The 24,226-nt window shown below is 33.2% G+C and overlaps 3 protein-coding genes across 3 annotated transcripts in view; 2 read left to right on the top strand and 1 right to left on the bottom strand.

Moving 5' to 3' along the window:
* Positions 1–24,226, top strand: part of LOC142350648 (uncharacterized) — a 626,363-nt gene that overhangs the window by 398,638 nt on the left and 203,499 nt on the right. The gene's annotated exons all lie outside the window — the stretch shown is intronic.
* LOC142341676 (splicing factor 3B subunit 2-like) overlaps positions 1–24,226 on the bottom strand; it is a 542,910-nt gene that overhangs the window by 345,250 nt on the left and 173,434 nt on the right. The window lies entirely within an intron of this gene.
* LOC142346067 (uncharacterized) overlaps positions 1–24,226 on the top strand; it is a 96,588-nt gene that overhangs the window by 71,102 nt on the left and 1,260 nt on the right. The window contains exons 8-9 of the mRNA XM_075398602.1: positions 5,099–5,275; positions 16,306–16,481. Coding sequence (XP_075254717.1) covers positions 5,099–5,275; positions 16,306–16,355 — 227 coding nt within the window. The 3' untranslated portion in view covers positions 16,356–16,481. The remainder of the gene's footprint in view (positions 1–5,098; positions 5,276–16,305; positions 16,482–24,226) is intronic.

The following is a 24,226-nucleotide window of genomic DNA, read 5'->3' as shown; positions in this document are numbered from 1 at the left end:
ACAAATATCATGTAACACAATATCATGTAACACAAATATCATGTAACACAATATCATGTAACACAAATATCATGTAACACAATATCATGTAACACAAACATCATGTAACACAATATCATGTAACACAAATATCATGTAACACAAATATCATGTAACACAATATCATGTAACACAAATATCATGTAACACAATATCATGTTACACAAATATCATGTAACACAACATCATGTAACACAATATCATGTAACACAATATCATGTAACACAAATATCATGTAACACAATATCATGAAACACAAATATCATGTAACACAATATCATGTAACACAATATCATGTAACACAATATCATGTAACACAAATATCATGTAACACAATATCATGTAACACAAATATCATGTAACACAATATCATGTAAAACAAATATCATGTAACACAATATCATGTAACACAAATATCATGTAACACAATATCATGTAACACAAATATCATGTAACACAAATATCATGTAACACAAATATCATGTAACACAATATCATGTAACACAATATCATGTAACACAATATCATGTAACACAAATATCATGTAACACAATATCATGTAACACAAATATCATGTAACACAAATATCATGTAACACAATATCATGTAACACAAATATTATGTAACACAATATCATGTAACACAATATCATGTAACACAAATATCATGTAACACAATATCATGTAATACAAATATCATGTAACACAATATCATGTAACACAAATATCATGTAACACAATATCATGTAACACAAATATCATGTAGCACAATATCATGTAACACAATATCATGTAACACAATATCATGTAACACAATATCATGTAACACAAATATCATGTAACACAATATCATGTGTTACATGATACTTTGTTCCTCCGTTGCCGTTGTGAGATTTTCTGGCTTTCTTGCATTATTTTTCAATTGAAGGGGCTGTAAAACGCCAGTAATTCATAAAACGTTTAGCTTTTGGAAACTTTCTATAACCATCCATTTTAAAATGTCTCTTCTAATGTACTTTGATTCAAGATAATGTAGCTTCAAGGATTTTATTCAAGTTACTGCACATGATTTATGTAGGAATTTTTTGGTGATCAGATATTAATTTTACAAACAGCGTATCTTGTTAGGTTTATGTATGACTCCCTCTTCCTTGAAAACTTACATGCAAAATTGTCACCTGTGTCATGAGTGCTGACGTCCAAAAAATGTGTCTAAATCTTTTCAAGGTTTTGGATTCAGTGTTAGGATCTTCAAATTTATCTTGGACAGGTCATGGCAGTCGCAGATGGCCATCTAATGTTTAGAAGTGAAAAACTCATACCATGCCCTGATTACCTGTAAAATTCAAGTCCGGTTTCAGAATTCTTCCTTTGATGTGGTTTAAGTTGAGAAAGATGTTGTTATGAAAAACGCTTTGAACGTTTTTTTAGATTGTATAATTTGAATGAAAAAAGAGACAAGATCAGCTTTATCCGATTTTTTGTGTCTCTGTTAACTGTTGAATGTTCAAAAACTCGCCTTCCAATTTGCGTTTTTTTTGCAATGCAATTACAGAACTGGTTACGTGATTGTTTTATGGTACAAAAACTTTGTTTGCAACTAGTTTGGTCATATTTCTTTTCAAGCATATCTCAATAATACAATTTGCTGTCAAAAAACTGTCTGTGTCCTGCAGCTAATTTTCTTGGTTTAGGTCCTAGGCAAATTTTTAAACAGCTGGTATAACAGTTTTAAGAGAAAAATTAATGGTACATTTCACAAAAAATGAAATAGAAGCAGATAATTTAATTTTTCTCTATTTTTGTGTGATCGAGAATGAAGTAATGGACACAAATAAGCTATTGAAGTGAGGTATTAGAAGGTCTGTAACACTATTGCTCTATTGGATTATTTTTTCAGGATATCAGATGGGAAAAAAGTTTTTATTTTCGAGAGATTTAATTGAACATAAGATTTCAGTTATCAACACTATCGTATAATTTAATAAAGTAGACTGGCGGCTGTTAGTTTTAATGTACTCTCGTTTTTTTTAAAAAAAATTCAAAGTTAAACAAGGAGGCTCGGTAATGTGCGTACGCACATAATGTTCAGACCCCGCTCATCCACATTCTTAACTTAATTGGCTACCAAATGATGAAGAGATCAAAAACATAGATATCGTTCAATAAACAATCAATGGAATATTATAATGCCACGATAGAGGGCCGATGACCGTTTTTGATAATAGAACTACTAAAAAGAACCATTAAAAAATCAAAAAACAAACATTATTTACGACCACAACTCGATGTCTAAAATAAAACAAACCATAACAAAATCAAACTCGCGTCAGAAAAAATCTAAACAAAACAGTTTAACCTATACTTCATTGGAAGAAATACGGACCGGTTCTCAAGGCGACTGGTTATCAGGTTGACAAAAAGTGAAAAATAGCAAAGAGGTGCAAAGTTAAAAAATACGTTTCTATTTCTGAAAACAATTAACTTCACTGTTATTAATGTCATTAGATATCACATGAAATCACTGATATTTTCATTTATATCTCCATAGGAAGCACTTAAGACATACCAGAATCAAATCTTCAATTACGCAAAATTTTAAAGCCCATGGGACTTACGATTACTGTTAAAAACCAAAAAAAAACAAAAATCCTCTAAAACGTACAAATATACAAAAATCTCAAACATTTTATGAAGTGTCGTAGTAAAAGTAGTAAAATAGCCGAGAAACGAAAGTGTGAAGCTAAAACTGTTACATGGGTTGATTTATAGCTCACTGCATACGGGTTGTGACTGTGTTTACAAAGGCTGAACTACAACTTCACTAAAAAAACTATTTTAAAAAAATGACAAAGCTCAAAAACCCAAATTTGTTTTGGAAAAAAAAATTTCCAAAAGTCATAACAGATTTAAGAGTTCAACAAAAAGCGATGGAATAGGTTGCAACACCTCAGGGAGCCAATTGGGCCTATTAATAATGAGACCACGCCACGACCCCACAAAATAACAAATTCATAACAAACACACAAAGAAGCCAAAACTTCAAACAATTTTACGACATCATACTATTCAAGGCACTATACTTATAAGATGTTAACCTCAAGAGTTGTAAATCATACTTTTTCTCTGCATCCTAACATCAACAAGCCTTCCCTATAAAAGGACAGCGTAGACGCGAAAACAAAAATAAACCCGAAAATTGAACAGTATATAAATCTCGAAAACATTTCTTTTGAAAATAAATGGTCGAAGCAATCAGTCACAACAAATAACAAAGCGCAATAAAAGTGGATGAATCATTACACGTAATTGAGATTTATAATCAGTGAGATTGAGTTACATGGTGAACAAATTGAAAGCAAAAAGAGACAGTTGAAAAAACTGTTTTAAACAATTTAATTTGAAAGTCATTAAAACAAACAGCTATAAACAAAAATTTTTCTCTAGTAGGAGTATTACGTCCTGGAGAAGCAATTGAGACCTTTTGTTATCAGGTATATGGTTGTCAACAACAAAAAGAGAGACAAACATATCAAAAACAACAAAAAATCCACTAAATTTTGCGATATAACTTGGTCCCAGCTCAAAAAGCGCAAAACTATTAAAAAAAACATATAATAAATACAGATACGCATTTTTCCAACGCTGTTCAGGTTTCTTATTATGCTTTGTTTCAATTAGATGTGCCAACAATGTGATAATTCGAGAAGGAAACGAATGGACTCACAAAAAATTGCAATTATGCTCAAAACTAAAAATGTAAAAGTTTTGAAAACGCGTAGTATCAAAACACAGAAAAAAAAAGTTGAATGTAAAACCGATTCCAAAAATAATGTATTACTCACACGGAATTCGTATTGCCTGTTTTTACTTTGCCCCGAAGTTGAAAGAAATAAGATAAAATAGTGGCAAAGTTCAAAAATTCAACGATCGTTTCTTAAAATAAATATATCCAAAGTCATAAAAGACATTAGATAATGAATGAATTGTCTGGGCTCATCTATACCTCCTAAAAAAGTTGAAACAAAATTTTCAGTTTGTCAAAAAATAAATAAGGCTTTTTTGTAATTATCGAGATTAAATTTGCAAAAAACTTGCAAAATTATGATACAGAAGACTCATAAATCCAACAGGATTACAACTAGCTCCCTTCTGAGCATAAGAAGATTTCGATTGCGATTTTAAGGTGTCTACTTCTTGCAAATTTAAGGCAAGTGGGCGAAAAAAAGCAAATGTGGTCCTGTTTTTCTCGAAAAAAGTCTGATTTTTGAAATATTTAGCATAAATTCTAGCCAAAAAACTCGGATCGAACAAATCAGCAACCCTCTTTTATCTTTAGGGAAGAAATAAAAAGCAGTATAGTTTACAATTTTAACATTTTTTAAGCAAAATTTAAACCTCGATAACTCCCTAAAAAAGCAAAAAATGAAAAAATCTTTCTAATTCCTTATTCTACGCTGGACTGGCTTTCTAATGACACCGCTCACAACTCTCTGCGATGATTATATCGATCGGCCAAAATTGACTGAACAAAAAAAACCCATTTGAGTATATAGTTCCTCCCTCCCCACTAAAGTGGGGGTCGGAACAAAAAGTGAACTCTGTTTCCATTTGAGCCCATTCTAAAACATTTATGGCTAGTTGAACTAAACTCCAGGCGTTTCACCAATAGAAACTGTCTATCATCAAATATTGTGGAAACTAAGTATTAACAAACGTTAAACAGAATAACATGATTGTTTTGAGGTATTCGTTCACAATATGATCTAACAAATCAGTCCTGCTTACCTCTTGTTTAAAAATTTTCTTACTAAATCATTACCAAGTTCTGTTTATGGAGTTTCGGATCTATTCTGTTTTGGCCCCCAGTGTTTTTTACGCCCCCCCCCCCCCCCCCTATTAGGGGGGGGGGGCAAAACAGAATAGATCCGTTTCGTTTAAAACATGCCAAGTGAAAGAAAAGTTATGACCATACTACTTACACAACACTATAATCACAGCAGTATGACATCCAGTCTCTAGGAAAAATTACTGAATAAGACGGTTCGATTTGTGTTTAGAAAAGTGTGGCTTCTGTCCGAATGAGGACTTGACTGCGTTATGTGTGTTCCCTCTGAAGCTGTACGATGTCCGGGATACAAGGCAGCACTGCTGGGAAGATGACAAACATGAGCGAGCTCTGTGCAGAGATGTCATGAACAAGACACAACACTGCAACAGAAAAGTTGAAAGATGCTGTAAGATGTGCTCTTTTTTAACGCTGTTTACAGCATTTTAAACTGCTGCAAATCTTTTTTAACATCAAAATGCTATGTGAATTTCTAAAGCCTAAACAAACCCATGTAGACAATAACACTGGGCGTTCCTCACCTATGGGCGTTGAGGGAAATAATGTACTTGAGAGAATTTAATTCTTCCCATTAAATTTTTGTTCTTCTCTATGGAATTTTTGGAGGTTTTTTTTTAAACCTGAAACATGTAAATTAAACTAACCACTTGGTAAATGTTACATGTTAGAAATTTATTAATCAAACATTATTATGTTCTAACTATTTTATTGTTTTTTATGTAGCAGCTTAGCTGTTAACCTAACCGAATTCAAAACCCTAAGATAACCTGGAGGTTCTTAGATTCTAATGGACTTAATTTGAATTGCTTTGATATCCCGATTTTCTTTTGCGGCCTGACGTCAGCTATTCAAGCGGCTATTAGTTGTACGCGGTCCTTTTTTTACAAGATAAAAACTTGTTATGTCTTGGTGCTCTCTCTTTTGACGCCTTTTGGTTCGAGTGTCAGTGTAACAGGGTTTAAAATTCAATGCTGAAAACAAACGGTTATTGGTATTTTGGGAAATATTATAACAAAATTGAAGCTGTTATTGTAGTCCCGTGCGTTTTAGCAAGGCTGCTGAGGAACAATTTGACAGCACAAATTCATGGTACAGATGGCACGTGCCATTTTATCCGTTCAACGGAGGCCAGTCTCCTAAACTTATGCAAACCAAAGTCTATCCTCTTTTTTCAGTCGAAAGCACTTCACCGAACGGTACTCAGTTATGTTTTCGATTTTATTCTATCTGTCTTGGTATAATTAGGTTTGTGTACTTTTTGGTATACTTTCAAAAAACAACTAATGGGATACCATAAATCCACACTAGAGGGCCAATGGAACCTTTTGTTAAAAGGACTACTAGAAAATACAAAAATAAAAATCAAATAACAAAAATTAATTACGACCAAAACTCGATGTCTATATTAAAAAAATAATAAAATCAATCTCGCATCAGATATAGCCTGAAAAAAGCAAGATAAACTATGCTTCATTAGAAAAGATTTTGGACCTGTCGTCAAATGCGAATGAGACAGGTCGACAAAAAAGAGCAAAAAAGGTGCGAAGTTGAAAAATACGTTTCCTTTTTTATTAAAAAAAAATTTTCAAAGTGATTAATATCATTAAAAAAACTGAAAACGCTTAAATGTTCATTAATGTTTTCTTAGAAAGCAGTTGAGACATGTCATTATCTAGTATAAATCATACCACTACAAAAAGAAAGAAAAATAGCGACAAAATAAAAAAAGTTCAAGTTAAGTTTGCGCGAAAATAGCATTGAAGCAGATTAAACCAGAAATCTGTCAGTAAGAGCATCAATATTTTCCATTTGCACAAAATTTCGGCGCCAATTCGACCTACCCTACCATTAATGTTATAATTTATAAAGAAAACAGAAATCCTTTAAGATGTACAAATACATAATCTCAAACATTTTATGAAATCTCTTAGTAAGTGCAACAACAAAGCCAAGAGACAAACAATTGAATCTAAAACCGTTATAAAGATTTTAAAAAAGCTCCTTGAAAACGCGTTCGTGCCAGAGACTAAGCTACAAATTGACCGAAAAGCGATTTAAAAAATGGCGAAGCTCAAAAACCCAATTAAGTTTTTGAGAACAAATAGTTTCAAAAGCCGTAACAGAAATAGGATTTCAAAAAGTTTCGATTAAGTTGCAACACATCAAGAAGCCAATTCCGCTGGTTATTAATGAGACTAAGTCAGAAGACAACATAAAAAATTCAGAAGCCCGAATTTCCTCAACAATTTTACGACATCCCAGTGTTCAAGGCCCTATAATTTTAGGTTCTTATTTGCAAGAACTGTAAATCATCACTTCCTTTTCATATTAATATCAATGACTCTTCCTTATATAAGGACTACATAAACATCGCAACAAAAACAGACCCAAAACTTGAACAGTGTAGAAATATCAAAAATTTTTTCATAAAACTAAATGGTCGAAGCCATCGGTCAAAACATATAACCAATCAAAAAAAATGATGTTTAGGTAACAAAAGTAGCTGACCCTTTTTATTAGTGAGATTGATTACTTGATGACAAAAATAGAAGCAAAAAAAGGGACAGTTGAAAGAATCTTCTGTTTTCTTAAAAAAAGTTAGTTTGAAAGTCATTAAAACAAATAGCTATACACCAAAGTCTTTGAAAAGTTTCAATCGTATGTCCTAGAAATCAATTGAGACCTATAATTATAAGATGTTTGTCGTACAACAACAAGAGGAAAGACAAAAAAGGCAGGGATGAAAAAATCCACGAACTTTTGGCAGAGAACTGTGTCTCAGGCAAAAAGAAGAAATTATTCATTAATAACAATTATTATATTCAGACACGCCTTTTCTCAACGCTTGAGCATTGTCACCAATCATCTTGTCTTTCAGTTGGACTTGTCAATAGTTCCTTGTCAATGTGATAATTCGACATGGAAAGAAAAAGAACTAATAAAGTGTTCAATTATGCACAAAAAACAAAAAAAAATAAAAACTCTTAGTATCAAAACCAAGAAACCTCCATTTAACCATAAAACCGTAAGCAACAATAATTCACAACTCAGAGGAAGTGGGTTTCTACTGTTTTTACTGAGACTACGCCTGAAAATGAGAGAAGTTAATTAAATTAGCTGGAAAGTTTAAAAAGTCACTGATATTTTATTAAAACAAAAGAATTCACAGTCATAAGGGACATTAGATAACAACTCAAGAGAAAGTCTAGGCTCATTTGTATTGCTTAAAAAATCAGTTAGATCTCTGATTGGGGAGACTAAGTTATTGGACTACAAAAAGCATAACAGATGGAAAGCAAAAGATAAGAAGTCCATAAAAATTTACGAAAACAATTGGTTTGCCATAAAAACCAAGAGCTTAACTCTGAAATCATAGGTCTTGTATCATTGAGCCCCTTTTTTGTTAATAAGATCTGTCAATAATTGAGTCCTGGTTTGATATTCCTGTCATTAATTTACACAAAAACTATAAATGACGAAATATATTTTTATAAAAAAGCAGCGCCCCATTGAAATCTAAAATCTTAAAACCGTAAGGATCAATGGTGAGGTCGAGATCAGCCCTGATAATGCTGCACGGCTCAACAATACACCCAATTCTACAAGCGTTGCAAAAAAGATTCATTTTTGAACACAACTTTTCAGCATATCAAGAAAATTATGAATTTTATATTTTTATCGAGTATTTAATTGCCAAAAACTCGCAATATTATAATTCCAGATAACTATTAGGGCGGCAAGAGTACCACCAGTTCTTTTTGAGCTTAAAAAGGATATGAGTGAATTTTAAAGGTTTCCACTTCCAGAAAATTTGAAGAAAGTGGTCTAAAAAAACGTATTTGCTCCCATTTTTGAAAAAAAAGTCAGAAATATGAGAAATTTAGCATTAATTCTGTTCAAAAACACAAATGGAACAATTCAGCAACTTAAGCATATCTTATGAGATTAAGTAAATTACACTACCGTTAACAATTTTAACATACTTTTGACAAAATTTTGAAAAAATAAGGAAAATGTGAATAAAAACAAGGTAATATCGTCTGCTATTCACAAATCTTTAAACGTCGAGAACTCTCTTTAGAAAATGAAAATCAAAAAATCTATTTTATTCCATATTATACGCTGGACCCGCTTTCTAATGATACCACTCACAACTCCCTAGGATGATGATATCGATCGGCCAAAATTGTCTGAACAAAAAAAAAACTCATTTGAATATATAGTTCCTCCACCACTAATTCAGGTCGGAACAAAAAAATCTACAATTTTTGGTTTTCAAAATGATTGTCCAAATTTGATAATTACTGTTTTTAGTTGGTGATCTATTGACCTGTTTGCCGATATTTATACTGAATTTTTAAAAACTTTTCCATTTTTTTGATTTGGCACTCAAATTCGCGTTTCAATTCTGCAATAAATCGCTCGCTGTTTTATTTGGATTGAAGTAAGAGGACACTGAAATAAATTTGTGCAACTTAGCTATTATAGGGTCAAGATTAGGAAAGCAGGTTTAAGATAAAGGGACACTTTGATAGAACCCAGTCATGAAGTTATCACAGTTGATTAGTGCAAAAGCAAATTAGAATTAGCATTAAGCTAAACAGTTTTCAGATCTAAAAATCTGAGTTCTGTATATTATCAAATTAAAACGGGCTTTAACAAATCACACAAAACGGGATCTCTTTTTGTATGCCGATCTAATTTGATAATTATATAACAAATCGAAGGCAAAGATATATGCCTGAGACCTATTTGTGCTATAAGTCTCAATTTAAAGATTTGGCGGGCTGAAAGTGTTTTATTTATAAAAGAGTAACGGTAAAATCACAGCTTACTAATTACCAGTTGTCTGGTTCTAATATCGAGATGAGCTGGGTGGCGATCGTTCAATTCATGTTGTATATCGGATAGTTATTTTATCGGATAGTTGTAAAACTTATAAGATTTAATGAAGAAATTGTTTAAGTTCTTACTGTTTAAACAGTATAGGTTTGAACATTTTCTGTTTGAAATCATGAGCAAAAAGAAGGTGACCGTTGTCTGCGGTCTATCTCAGAAACTCCAATAATCTCATCCTGCTTCTTTCTCTCAATGCTTTTTAGCGAAGCATTGTGCCTATAGGGGGCGGAAAAAACCACGTTCACGTTCATAGTGAAACCGTCTCCTAATTTTCCTATTGGCCAAGAAATTGAGAAAATTAACTCTGCTCATCTCATGAATTTATTATTGTTTTTTCCTTTAAAAAATATTAAAAAAATCGGGAGCCTTTGAGCCTATTTTCCCTTGCGTAGGCGCCTTAATTCTTCCCCTTCTGCTCTTGTAACCTTGAAGTTTATGGGGGAATTTTTTGCTTTTCATCAGATGCACCTGAATCGCTTTTAGTAGTTCCCCTGAGTTGCAAATGTCAGTCAAAGAGCAGTAAACTTGAGCAGTATTTGCGGCGCCTACTCAAATTTAGTTCTCGTTCTAGTTTGGATTTTGTCCTGGATTATCCAGGCCTAAACTGAGGCTCGTTTCTTAATTAGAAAAGTAAAGGCTCAAATGCTAATATTTTGTTACCCTAAGCGCGCGTTAGTTTGTTTGGCGGGTGCTAAGAGTGGTGGTAATTAATGCTTAAATGTATGCATTCGATTTGCTTTGTGGCGGGATTAATTGTCCGTTCGTTCGTTCTACAAAAACTGGTTAATACAGCTTAAACTGGAGATAAGGAGAAGATAGGTTTTGACACTTTTAAAAAATAAACTATCTTTTCTTTTATCTTCCTGTTTTTTTTTGTTTCAATCCTAATGTGCGTGTGTCAAAGGCGGCTATGTTCCGAAAGTCATTCGGCTATTTTGTGTGCAGTACTAGAATGGGATTTTCCATTCGTCAGAAGACATAAATTTTAACGCTAAAGCCAAAGTTCTTTTTATTTATTAAAAAACAGCTAGTGGCTAAAATCGAAAGTCTTGCTTTAATCTTGGTCATGTTTGATATAACTATCATAACTCTGTTGATTAATAAAAACAATCACTCTTTCTGATAATTTTTGGTTATTCCAAAAACCTGTATATGGTAATCACTCTATCCTTGTGCTACAGCTAATGAGCATAATCAAACTATTACAAATCAAATTGCCATGAAACGGTTTGCTTGAAAATTAAAGTCGATTTTGTTAAACTTTATTTTGTCTAAAATGTATATTTTTTCATGGTGTACAGTGAATTATTGAGAACATTTTTCATTTACCTAATCAATTATCAAAGATCAGCAAAAAATGATATCACACTTGCTTTGCAACAATCAATTTAACCGCGTAACCAGAAAACTCTGAAAGCTCATCAATGGATTTTTAAGTTGTCTCGGCAAAAGAAGAACCTTACCACAATACCTTCACATTAAGATAACAAATATGAATGCCGAACGACTGAAAATCATGATTAATTAATTGTTATTGCAGCTTGTACAGTTGCCGCCATCGGTAGGTGGTAAGTTTTATAAAGCGGTTTTCCATATGACATGCCGTGGTTTTGCAATGTCAGAAAAATTACAAATTCTACATAATGATAAAATGTTCTAATTTCTGATGTGAGAAGGGCTTATACTTCACGTCTGGAAAGTTCTTGACAGTTATAGGGTTTGAATTTTAATTTGTGGTTTTTATCAGCAATTATCAAATTACTAAAGAAATACAAGAAAAAATTGTAAACTATTTGCAGCAGAAGCGCGCGAGGATCTGTATGTCCGACTGGGATTTTGTGCAGTCAATTTTTGCCGACCGCAGTTGTTATTTTTATGATTTTGAGTGGCATCATAAGGCTGTGACCAATACACTTTTTTTAACAATAAACAAGTGGTTACACTGGGAAACCCTTCCGGCGTAGTTTTTTTAGTTAGAAGGTTTGTGAATATCATCGTTTTCTCTTTTTATGTTACATCCTTGTTTCTATGATTTTGTCTAATTTGGTCAAAATTTAACCAAATTTCAACTAAATTGTTACCAAAAGGACAATTCTAGCATTTTGTTTTCTTTTCCTTTTTTTGTACCAATAATGCACAGTACTGCTCTATAGGTTATACTTAAATAGAGGGAAGATATGTGAGCTAGCTGATTCTCTGATTTTTTTGTACGAACTCGTTTTTGGAAGGTTTACAATTTTCGAGTACACTTTTTCATGAAAAGGCTATTAATGATTTCTTTCAGTTTATTTCAATTATGGGCAATTGTAATGCAAAAAAAAACATTTCTTTGATTTTGCTCACATTTTTGCCCTGTCTAATATTCAGCAGCCCATTGGCATTTTTAGAAGAACATGTTGTTCGTTCAACTGATGGGTGTTGTCGGCATCCGTTTTGCAATAGAATCTTAGCAGTATCATTCAATTTGCTTCAAAAACAAGATTCTGTTAACATTTGCTGGCAAAAATACTCCAAACATGTCAAAAGAGAGACACACAAAAATGATTAGCGCGGAAAAATTGAGGAGAAAGAATACAAAAATTTTCAAAACTATATACAATGTTTATGCCTTTTTACACTGTATAAAACATGCTTTTCTCTTACATTTCTTGTACTATGTACTCCCATAGACCTATTTCTTCTCTCAGCATGTTTGAATGCCACACTAGTCAGCAAATAATATGAAAAGAAAAAAACGGAGATCAATCAATTTTTGGGGTTTCGAGAAACTGTTTACTTTTGATTATGTTTTTATTTGTATCTGTGAAGTTTTTGAAGCACATTGTAAACGATATCAACAAATGTTATTACCCAGGGAGTATTTGTTTTACTGAAAAGTTAGTGATCTTTCGGTCGCGACATTTATTTGCAATTATTTAGTTACCATGTTTGTTTGTCTTTGTACTAGTTGGTCTCTTTTTCTCTTTAAAAAAACATAATAACAAAACAAAGACAGTTTGAAGTATTACAAGTTTCTTTAAGACTTCAAAACTTCTTCGGGCTTATTATCTGTTCTTATTTGCTCTCGAAGGAAATTCGAAATAATTATTGTAGACGTGCGTGTTTTCACGACAAAATGAGGAGTGTTGAGATGCTACTTTTTCTTTTAGCTGATGCAAGTTTGTCTATGACTTGATCTTTTGACTTTTGTTGACTTGCTTTTTAGAGCGTTGAATTCTGATTTCGAATTTTGGGCTCTAACAGTGGCATAATTACTAAAAGATAGTAAAAGGAACTGCTCATAATACTCATGGTCAAAAGGGCATTGAGGAAGTGTTTTTCTCGTAACAGTCCCTTCTCCCTATTCAAACTTGAGCCCCCCAAACACCCCTATACCCCACCTAACCCCTCCCCCATAGACCCCCTCACCTACCTCCCGCCATCTCTCCTCCACCACACACACGTATCTTCATCGTACAACCTCCACCTCCCCGCCTCATTTTTTAAAATAATGTCCATAGTTTTATTAAGTGATCTCGATTGCGCTCACTCCTATATTAAGTCTGTTGTTAACAAAACAATGATTTAATCGTAACAAAGGAGTATTGCTTAATGGCAAAAGCTATAAAAATAGGCCTAGGTCGCGTGTTCGAATCGCAGCCTGTCCGTATATTTTTGCACCCAAAAATTTTCCTAAACTGCAACCCCTGAAGTAAATTGCCAGCTAGTCGTTCGAGAGCAATGTGTCCGATATGTCGGTTTATGTTTTTTTCCGTTGTCCGTATATTAGTCTCATTAAGTACAGAACTCATTGGACCTCTTCTGGGGTTAAATTATATTGCAATAGAAATTGACTTCATATCTTCCGTTTTTGACGATGTCGAATCTACTTGTACCAATAAACACCGCTTTCTTCAATTTTGCCCAATTTCAGTCCTTCTCGTTTTCCTGCTAACTAATTTCAGTAATAACAGAACATTACAGTCGTCTATTGAAGCAAAAATGAATCAATGAATTTGTTTTGATTCCTAACTGATAGTTTGAACAATTCTACTTTCATTTTTTTCTGCAAATTAAAAACTATTGAGTTTTCGAGTTTAGCTTGCTTTCCCTGTTCTTCTCAATTATCTGCTGCCTAATTCTATAGGGCAAGTGCCTTTGGTTGCTTTAGCAAGAAAATTTGTGAATATCATCTTTTTCTCGTTTCATGTTACAACCTTGTTGTCATGATTTTGTCTAATTTGGACAAAATTTAACCAAATTTCAACTAAATTGTAGAAAAAAGGACAATTCTAGCACTTTAATTTCTTTTCCTTTTTTGTACCAACAATGCAAAGTACTGTTCTTTAGGTTATATTTAAATAGAGGGAAGATATATGAGCTAGCTGATCCTCTGATTCTCTTTTCTGTAGTAACTCGTTTTTGGAAGGTTTACAATTTTCGTGTACACTTTTTAAAGAAAAGACTATTAATGATTTCTTTCAGATTTATTTCAATCATGGACAACTGTAATGCAAAAAAAACATGTCTTGGATTTTGCTCACATTTTTGCTATATCTAATTTTCAGCAGCATATTGGCATTTTTAGAAGAACATGTTGTTCGTTCAACTGATGGGTGTTGTCGGCATCCGTTTTTCAATAGAATCTTAGCAGTATCATTCAATGGGCTTCAAAAACAAGATTCTGTTAACATTTGCTAACAAAAATACTCCAAATATGTCAAATGGAGAGACACACAAAAATGATTAGCGCGGAAAAATTGAAGAAAAAGAATACAAAAAATTTCAAAACTATAAACAATGTTTATGCCTTTTTACACAGTATAAAACATGCTTTTCTCTTAAATTTCTTGTATTATATACTCCCATAGACCTATTTCTTCTCTCAGCTGGTTTGAATGCCGCACTATTCAGCAAATAATATGAAACGAAAAATACGGAGATCAATCACTTTTTGGGGTTTCGAGAGAACTGTTTACTTTTGACTATGTTTTTATTCGTATCTGTGAAGTTTTTGAGGCACATTGTAAACAATAAAACAAATGTTATTACCCAGGGAGTATTTGTTTTACTGAAAAGTTAGTGATCTTTCGGTCGCGACATTTATTTGCAATTATTTAGTTACCATGTTTGTTTGTCTTTGTACTAGTTGGTCTCTTTTTCTCTTTAAAAAAAACATAATAACAAAACAAAGACAGTTTGAAGTATTACAAGTTTCTATAAGACTTCAAAACTTCTTCGGGCTTATTATCTGTTGTTTCTATTTTTTATTTGCTCTCGAACGAAATTCGAAGTAATTATTGTAGACGTGCGTGTTTTTACGACAAAAAGAGGAGTGTTGAGATGCTACTTTTTCTTTTAGCTGATGCAAGTTTGTCTATGACTTAAACTTTTGGCTTTGTTTTCGAACTTTGACTTGCTTTTTAGAGTGTTGACTTCTGATTTAGATTTTTGGACTCTAACAGTGGCATAATTACTAAAAGATAGTAAAAGGAACTGCTCGTAATACTCATGGTCAAAAGGGCATTGAGGAAGTTTTTTTCTCGTAACAGTCCCTTCTCCCTATTCAAACTTGAGCCCCCCAACTACCCCTATACCCCACCTAACCTCTCCCCCATAGACCCCCTCACCTACCTCCCGCCATCTCCCCTCCGCCACACACACGCATCTTCCTCGTACAACCCCCACCTCCCCGCCTCTTTTTTTAAAATAATGCCCATAGTTTCATTAAGTGATCTCGATTGCGCTCACTCCTATATTAAGTCTGTTGTTAACAACACAATGATTTAATTGTAACAAAGCAGTATTGCTTAGTGGCAAAAACTATAGAAATAGGCCTAGGTCACGTGTTCGAATCGCAGCCTGTCCGGATATTTTTGCACCCAGAAATTTTTCTGAGCTGCAACCCCTAGAGTAAATTACCAGCCAGTCGTTCGAGAGCAATGTGTCCGATATGACAGTTTATGTTTCTTTTTGATTGCCGTTTATCAGTCTCATTAAGTACAGAAATCATTGGACCTCTTCTGGGCTGAAATTGTATTGCAATAAAAATTAATTTCATTTCTACCGTTTTTGACGATGTCGAATCTACTTGTACCAAAAAACACCGCTTCTTCACTTTGCCAATTTCTGTCCTTCTTGTTTTCCTGCTAACTAATTTCACTAACAACAGAGCATTGTTGCCATCTGTTAAAGCAAAAATGAATCAACGAATTTGTTTTGATTCCTAACTGATAGTTTGAACACCTCCTCTACTTTCCTTTTTTTCTGCACATTTTCTGAGTTTTCGAGTTTAGCTTCTTTTTGTTGTTTTTCTCAATTATCTGCTGCCTAATTCTATAGGGCAAGTGCCTTTGGTTCTCTGTTGAGGCATCTTTGAGTATGTTGTCTTCGAATATATTATCTTTTAATAACTACTTTTCTATTATTTAACGGCGCTGATATATGCTGGTGCTATTGCTATTTTTATATGGCATGTTCCTTTCTGCTAGTCATTTTCCATCATTCATGCTAATAACCGCTGTTTTTTTGATATTTAAGTTGTACTAAATGGGTGCTTCGTTTTATCGATGAATCAAACACGACGTTGACAACTGTGTCTGTGGCGCTGAAAGAAAATTCCCGAATTCAACTGAGTTGGGACCAAAACAGACCTGTCTACTCGACTTACCTCATCTATAGAAACGAACAGCTGTGGTCAAGGCAGACAGAAAAGAGTGAGTTTGAATTATCACTCAGTAAGAATGAGCAAACTATTTTAATAAGCAAATGATTTCAATGAGCAAATGACTTTAAACAAATACTCGACAAAACCAAACAAATTGCTGCAATACCTGTATCATGATTTTAACAGTTTTAGGCTATAAACAAAGGCCTGTGTTCACCGCCGATTCTTTGCCAAACTTGACGAAAAATTTTATAAATTTACTGTCGGTTTGAGCAAGTTTACAAGATGACATCAAGCAAAGATGTTCTTTAGCAGTCAAAGGATTACTCACCATTGAGTCCATTTCTTAAAAGTTCTTTCTCCTTTTTTCCATCTTTTTCCATCTCCTCCCACTAGCCTTTGCGTGGTATATCGACCATATAAGCATTGAAAATATTCAACCTTTAGTCCAAGGTATGAAAAATGACCTCCAGCCAGCAAATTTTAGTCTGTTATCGCACTTGCCATATTTAGAAGTAAAAGTAAATTTTAATTCTTTTGGGAAAGGTGGAAAACAAGAAAATAATGCAAGCTAAAACCAAGCCACTTTTAGCAACCCTGTCTCCTTATAAGTAACGTTCCCAAAATATTCTAATAAATTGGTCCAAAAATATCCGGTTCCTAGACCAACAATCGTGTCCTAATGTAGTCAACGAATATGGAGAATTTTGTGTTTTTGTCGTTAGAAGGAGGCTAGTTCGGGACCCACTAGCGCCCAAAACCCTATCAAAATGCGAAAAGTTTGTTTCGTGGTTCCTCTTGTGGTAGGGAGTGTACTGTAATGTACCCCAAAAATTTTGCTCTCCAGGACGCTTGAAATCTTCAATCTGGATAATTGAATTATTGATCAAAAAATGTAATACCAGCAACAAATAATTTAATAACCAGCGACATGTAATTGAGTAAATCAACAATCAAAAGGAAGTTTTCTATTGAAACTAATTAAAGGTCCAGACTAAATCAAACCAATTCAATCACTCCATCCGCAAGTCCCATCAATTCACTTCCTAGTCAAACAATTCTATTAACTTTTGCCTCCCAGTAGCTCTGTTACTGGCTAGAAACTTGTAATCAACTCAACAATCGATCAATCAATCTCGAATGACTTTGCAGTTGCATTTACTGCAACTTATGAAACTATGTTCTTTCACAATGAAATCACTCAATAATTACATTTCATCTCTTACTAGGAACCAACTGATCTGCGAGGTTTCTCTATCTCCAATTTGGCAGACGAACCGCTGTTCATCAGCCCTGTAAGCCTCTCTCTGAGCGTTTTTTCTTGTGCCTAAGTGTACTCACCTTTATCAGTTTTTATCAGCAATAAGTAACGTGTCGTTTCATTTAGAACCTTTTGTCCTAACATATAAGAACAATCTTGGGCTTAGAATGTTGGCTAAGTGATTCAGTTTGTCTGAACTAAATGTTTGCTCAAGATCACCGGAGTTTCCTGAACAAATCGCTTTGATGATTTCATATTCCAACAAAAGCTGTTTCAAGTTCAATAGTTCTCATACAAGTCCATACTTCTGAGTTTATTTCTTAACTGTATCAGAATTTTTTTCATTTACCAATGAATATTTTTCGTCCCCATGTAAATCTAGCATCGTTTGTTTTAACCAACTTTTAGCTATTTTCCTCAAATCACAGTTTTGGAATAATCAGCGAAAACTCTGATATTTTTGCTTTTTTCTTTGTAGAATATTCGTCAGGGTTAAATTCTCAAATTTGAACGAAAACTATTTTGGTTTTTTTTCAAGCTTGAATGCGGTTTTTGGTAGATATTTCGATTCTGATAAAAATGTTGTTTCTATCAAAGAAACAAAAAATCACTTATCGCTTTTTTGTTCGTTTTAAATCAGAATAACAGCTTTGGTAATTGCGGTAAAAGCTCGTGTTTTCTCATTGCGTAAGCAAACTAGTTAAATTTTTAGGGCGATCAGGACTGCATAAATAGAATTTTTAGGACTTGCGGAGGATGGGGAAAATTGAGTCGCTTGATTTGCAACAGATCAGTTTCTCTTTACCAAAATTCTTCCAAACAAACCTTGCGCTCTGATGTTATTATCAACATTTCTTCAAGAGGACATCAGAGCAATAGTTCCTCCGATCTCAAACATCGAGTTTACTTCACATTTTGTTATTTCTACGGAAAATTCTTCCTTCAAAAATTTTGATTTTTTGATTTTCCATTACTCACCATTTCTACAAGTATGGCAGTTTTGATTCTCTGCACTGTATAAGTAAAAAAAACTTTTCATTAATTACTGTGTCTTATCTTAAATTTTTTTATAGACCTGTTGATTTCCTTAAATATTTGCCAGATAAATTTGACCTGAATCCCAAAAAAAGAGTATAATAACTCAAACTATCATTTGTGTTAAGTCCCAAGAGCTATACCAAATTCCTCCCGCAGAAACAAAATTACTTCTGAAATTTTATTCTAAACAGTTCTCCTAATAAAAGAGTATCGATCTTGCATCCAAAAAAATTATTGTAATAAAAGGCAAAAAATTCACGTCGCTTCAATCACCCTTTAATTCCGCCTAATTTTTTTATATAACCCAGCCCGTTTGATTGCTGTGCATAGAAGCCCAACAAGTGCTCCATTACATCCAAAAACTATCAGTTTTTCATGATAAAAAGTCTTTGCTCCGACAATGCACAAAGCTAAACTTTTGGTAAATCCTTTTCTTTCACTCACAAACTGCTTCGCTTGTTCACACAAAAAGATTTGTGAATAACTTTTGTATCTTTTCTGTTTTGTTTTTTACCCAGGCTGTGGAAAATCATTCGTAGCAAACAAACAAAGTTTTTTTGAAAGAATGCAAAAAATGGTCGACAAATCTTTCCAAGCCAATTTTTCCTTATAATGCAAGAACATTTACTGGTTAAAATACCAATTATATCACTCGTGAAAGCACTAAAATTCTTAGCTGCTCAAACGGAATAGATACGTATTTCTTTTAAACCAAAATGGCTTTTAGATTTGCAATTTTGTGGTTGGGGGGTTCATTAATATATATATATATATATATATATATATATATATATATATATATATATATATATATATGTTAATATATAAGGTACTCAGTCAACCAATTGTCAACATAAACACACACATACACACACACATATATATATATATTTATATATATATATATATATATATATATATATATATATATATATGTATATACGTATATATATATATATATATATATATATAGAAATATGTTTGAATACATACATATATATATATATATATATATATATATATTTATGTATATTTATATTTATATACATATATATTTATATATAAAGATATATATATATATATATATATATATATATATATATATATATATGTATATATATCAATATATATATATATATATATATATATATATATATATAAACCTATATGTATACTTATATATATATATATATATATATATATATATATATATATATGTATATATATATATATATATATATGTATATATATATATATATATATATATATATATATATAGATAGATATATATTAATATATAAGGTACTCAGTCAACCAATTGTTTTTGAACAAAAATTACTGGATGAAAACAAGCTCACAATGCAGACAATCCTTATCCAACAACCGTAACTCAGGCTAATGTGACCCTAACCTAATTCCAAAAATTGCAATTAGACAGACCATCTTTTTTCATTAGTTTTTGTTATTAAGATCATATGCAATTCACTATTAACAGCAGATTGGGTGATTCAATTATGAGCTTCTATTTTTATGATTGGCATGAAAACTCAAAGTCATAAAAACATAAGCCTCCTCAGATTAGACTTACTAGCTCTCACAGCACAGTTCAATTTTATTACCTTGATTAACTCTTCTGTCTTGCTCTGATGCTTGAGGGGATGTCCGTCTCCAGCCTAATTCTTCGATACTTTCATTCGTTTGCTCCACAATCCCCTGGATGGCCGAGACTCCATATTCAGTTTTTTTCACTTCTCTTTCCGACTGACACTTTGTTGTCCAACCAACAGCCTGCACAACTCAGGGTACTTCAATTCCAGGCTTCAACGATTGTCACTTACCCTCAACAATTTTGGAGAAGAACTTACGACAACCCCTTCCTGTATTGTACTATTTGTTCTTGGCCGCATAATTTCAACAACAACTGATTTTGATCACAAGCTATTGCTCTTTGAACTTCAAAATCTGAGTACTGATTCCTCTCACTATCTTGCCTCGAATAAGAACCTTTGAATTGTTCTATCATTACGTTCTCTCCAAAATCGAATGGACAAGCGGCTTTTCCATCATTCGGCATCATCCGATTCCCTATCTGAACTTTTTGGGAAAATAATCTTCTTCTGCAGTAGAAACTTTGCTTTGCCCCAACTTCAGAGACTGCTCAACCCCGTTTTGTACAATTCACTCGCTCTGAGGAATTCCACCTTTTACAGCATAGGAGAAACTCAATTTTGGGTTTATCTCATCTGAGTTGATTAATTGAGCCAATGCTTTCCCTTCTGAAATTACAGACTCTTTTATCTGCAAATCAATTAAACTATAAACCTCATCAAACAAGTCACAGCTATGCTCATCTAGGCGTGCAACTAGGCGCACAGTTGTCGCTCTTTTGCCATTAGTCCTTTCATGAGGATTCTCATCGCAGTTGATTCAGTAGTCAACACTATGTCTTCATTTGAGCACTGATATTTTTCACTTGGGACATTTCGATATTTTCTATCGCTTACGAGACGTGCCAGACCAAGTTCCACGTTCCTGCGTAGTATCACGGATAATTCCAAGTTTCTGCAGAGTTTTAGAATTGAAAATTTTGCTTTTTGCTGCCGGTCGGTTTTTTTCCATCTCTTGCTGAAAAAAAATTTCGGCCAAATTCTCAGCAGTAGTGGCATTTTCTTCTTTGCACTCTATTTCAAAGTCAAAACTGTCCACTCTTGACGCCATGCTTTCACAATTCTTGATCACTTCCTCAAGCATATTTTGTGCAGAAATTACAGAACTCTCCTCGCGTTTTAATTTCTCGCGTTTTGCTCCCAAGCATCTTCAGGCTCGATTCAAGTTGATCTGTCTTTTCCGACTCAGTGATGCTTGACTTTTGTTGTAATTCTGTTGTAATCAAGATGACACCAAACGTACTTCCTGGTTCCGAAGCAGAAACACATTCTTTGGTAGAAATCAAATGTGGCATACATGTTTCTCTAACATCTATCCATTTACCAAATAAAGGCAAGAATGAACAAGCGGAGAATTGATGTCAAGCGATCAAACTTGCAAGGTCTTTTTAACCTGTTTTTAACTATTTTTTTATAATCAGAAAAAAGGAAAAATTAGGAAACACTCAGATGTTTCTGCCTTTTCTCTTGTAGAATATTTGTCAGCGTTAAAACCATAAAGTAGAACGATTACTAATTTGCACTCCTGAATGCAGTTTTGGTAGATATTAAGACTCTGGTAGCAGCGTTCTTTCTGCCAAACAAGCAAAGAGATCAATACCGCCTCTTCGTTTTTGAAAGCAAAATAAACGGCTTTCGGATAGCGGAAAAAACTGTTTTTTTTTCATTGCGCAGGCTATTGCTAACGTAGGCAGTATTCAAAATTTCAATGTGATCGGGTTTGAGGAAGTGGGGTTTTGAGGACTTGTGGGGGGTTGTCAAAAATTGAGAAGCTTGATTTTCAACAGATCATTTTCTCCAGCAAAACTCGCAAACTTCAAATTCAGTTCATAAGTTGTTGTTTCTACCCTCTTTTTTCAAAATTTTTGACCTTTTGATTTTCCATTACTTACTATTTCTACTAGTATGGCAATTTTGACTCTCTCGACTGTATGACCAAATAAACTGTTAAACAGTTTCTGTTTCTCGGCTTAAGTTTCAATTAGACCCGCTGATTTTCCCAACTACTTTTCTGATATACTCGACCTGAATGACAAAAATAAATTAGAATATAAGAGCTCAAACAATTAATTGCGTTGAATCACTTGGTCTATAAAAATTCCTCCTGCACATCACTTCTAAAATAATACTCAAATTATTTCTTCTAATTAGGGAGTACCGAGTTTGGATCCAAAAAAGTTCTTGCGATAAAAGGCAAGCATTTCTTCAATTCATTTTCTTTTTCATTTCAGTTCTTGATGGATGTTCCTTCAACCATCCTTTTGCTCTGCTTATTTTGGTTTTGAAAACCAACTCATTTGGTTGTTCTGCATAGAAGCGAAACATAAGCTGAATCAGATAAAATATTATCAGTTTTTAATGATTAAAGTGTTTGCTACGACATTCCAAAAGTTCAAACAAATGGTAAATGCTTTTTTTTTCGACCACAGTTTGCTTTGCTTTTTCTCACAATAAAGTATGAGAAAAAACCTTTATCTCATATTATTTCAAATCCTTTTATATTTCTTATGCTGTTGGTGATCGTTTGGAGTAAACAATTATTCTTTTTCTTGGAAAAAGGCAAAGAAATGGTAGAAAAATCCTTCAGAGAACATTTTTCGTTTTTTTTCATGCAGTAATTTTTCCTAGTTAAAACACCTATCATATCCTTCCTGAAACATTAAACACTTACCCAAAACTTGTAGCTGCTTATAGGGAATACATGTTCATTTTTATCATACTGAAATGGCTTTTAGGTGTGCAATTTTGTGGTTTGGAGGAAATCCTAAGAAAATATATCTGCTTACCCAAGTTCGTCTATTCTTCTCTTTTCTGCTGTAATCATTTTTGGTATTTTCGTTTAATGACCTCTGAGTTTTGGTTCTGACTCTTTCTGACAATTTGATCATTTTGCGAAGTTAGTCTCTCGTTTGTTTACATAACAAATAAAGCAGCATTCCACTCCGAATTACTTTGCTCAAATTTGCTCCTTTCGTTTACATAGCCAATATGCTCAAGATTAGCCCTTAAACCCCGCAAATTATTGAACTACCCGATATCGAACCTTCAATGTCATGTAGTCTCAACGACTTCTTATTAAATTTTCCACAGAATGAATAACGTTAGACAATTAAAAAGGTTGCTGTTTTTTATTAATATTCACAGTTGAGCCATTAAAACGAACTGAGAAAGAAAGTTACAACACTAATTGTTGCCCAGACATTTGTTGAAAATTAAATTAAGCAGTGAACACTAAATCAAATTAAAAATTTTCGTTTTGCTTTTGGAACACCTTTTCTACCGATTGAAGTTTAGTACCCAACTGTCACGTCACTTTCATGTTATATGCTGCAAAAAAATGGCATTTTCAGGCGTAAGCATCAGTTTGGTCAATCTTTGACTCCTAAGTTTTCCTAAAATGAAAAAAATTTGAGGGAACTCAATGACTATGTGATTTTATAATGAATATCATGTCCAGAAAGTCCGTATCAATTTCCAAAAATACTTAGTTTTTAGAACCCAGTTGAGTTTTGCTAATCATATGTGCTTGTTGAGCGCTGAAATGTTCTGCAACTGCTAGTGAACCAGTAGACTAATTTGGTAAAAATTCAAAAAGCCGTCTCGTATGTAGAGTAGTTTAATAGTTTAGAAAATTCAAAAAGAGTCTCTCCAATCGTTTTTCTTAACATTATTCTTGGTAGTGAAATCAATTGAGATAAAGAAGATTGATGATGATCTTTTTCGTATCTGAAAGGAGAAAATTACCACTTGCTAACATTAAGAAAGACTAGCTGTGATGCTAGTATTTTGATAAAGAAGGGGGAAAAAAGATTCAAGGGCCACAATTCT

The sequence above is a fragment of the Convolutriloba macropyga genome, chromosome 1 (genome assembly GCF_964194025.1).
Source record: "Convolutriloba macropyga chromosome 1, txConMacr16.3, whole genome shotgun sequence".
Classification (NCBI taxonomy): Eukaryota; Metazoa; Xenacoelomorpha; order Acoela; family Convolutidae; genus Convolutriloba; species Convolutriloba macropyga.
The sequence above is the reverse complement of the archived record's forward strand: the minus strand, read 5'-3'. Positions and strand labels throughout refer to the sequence as shown.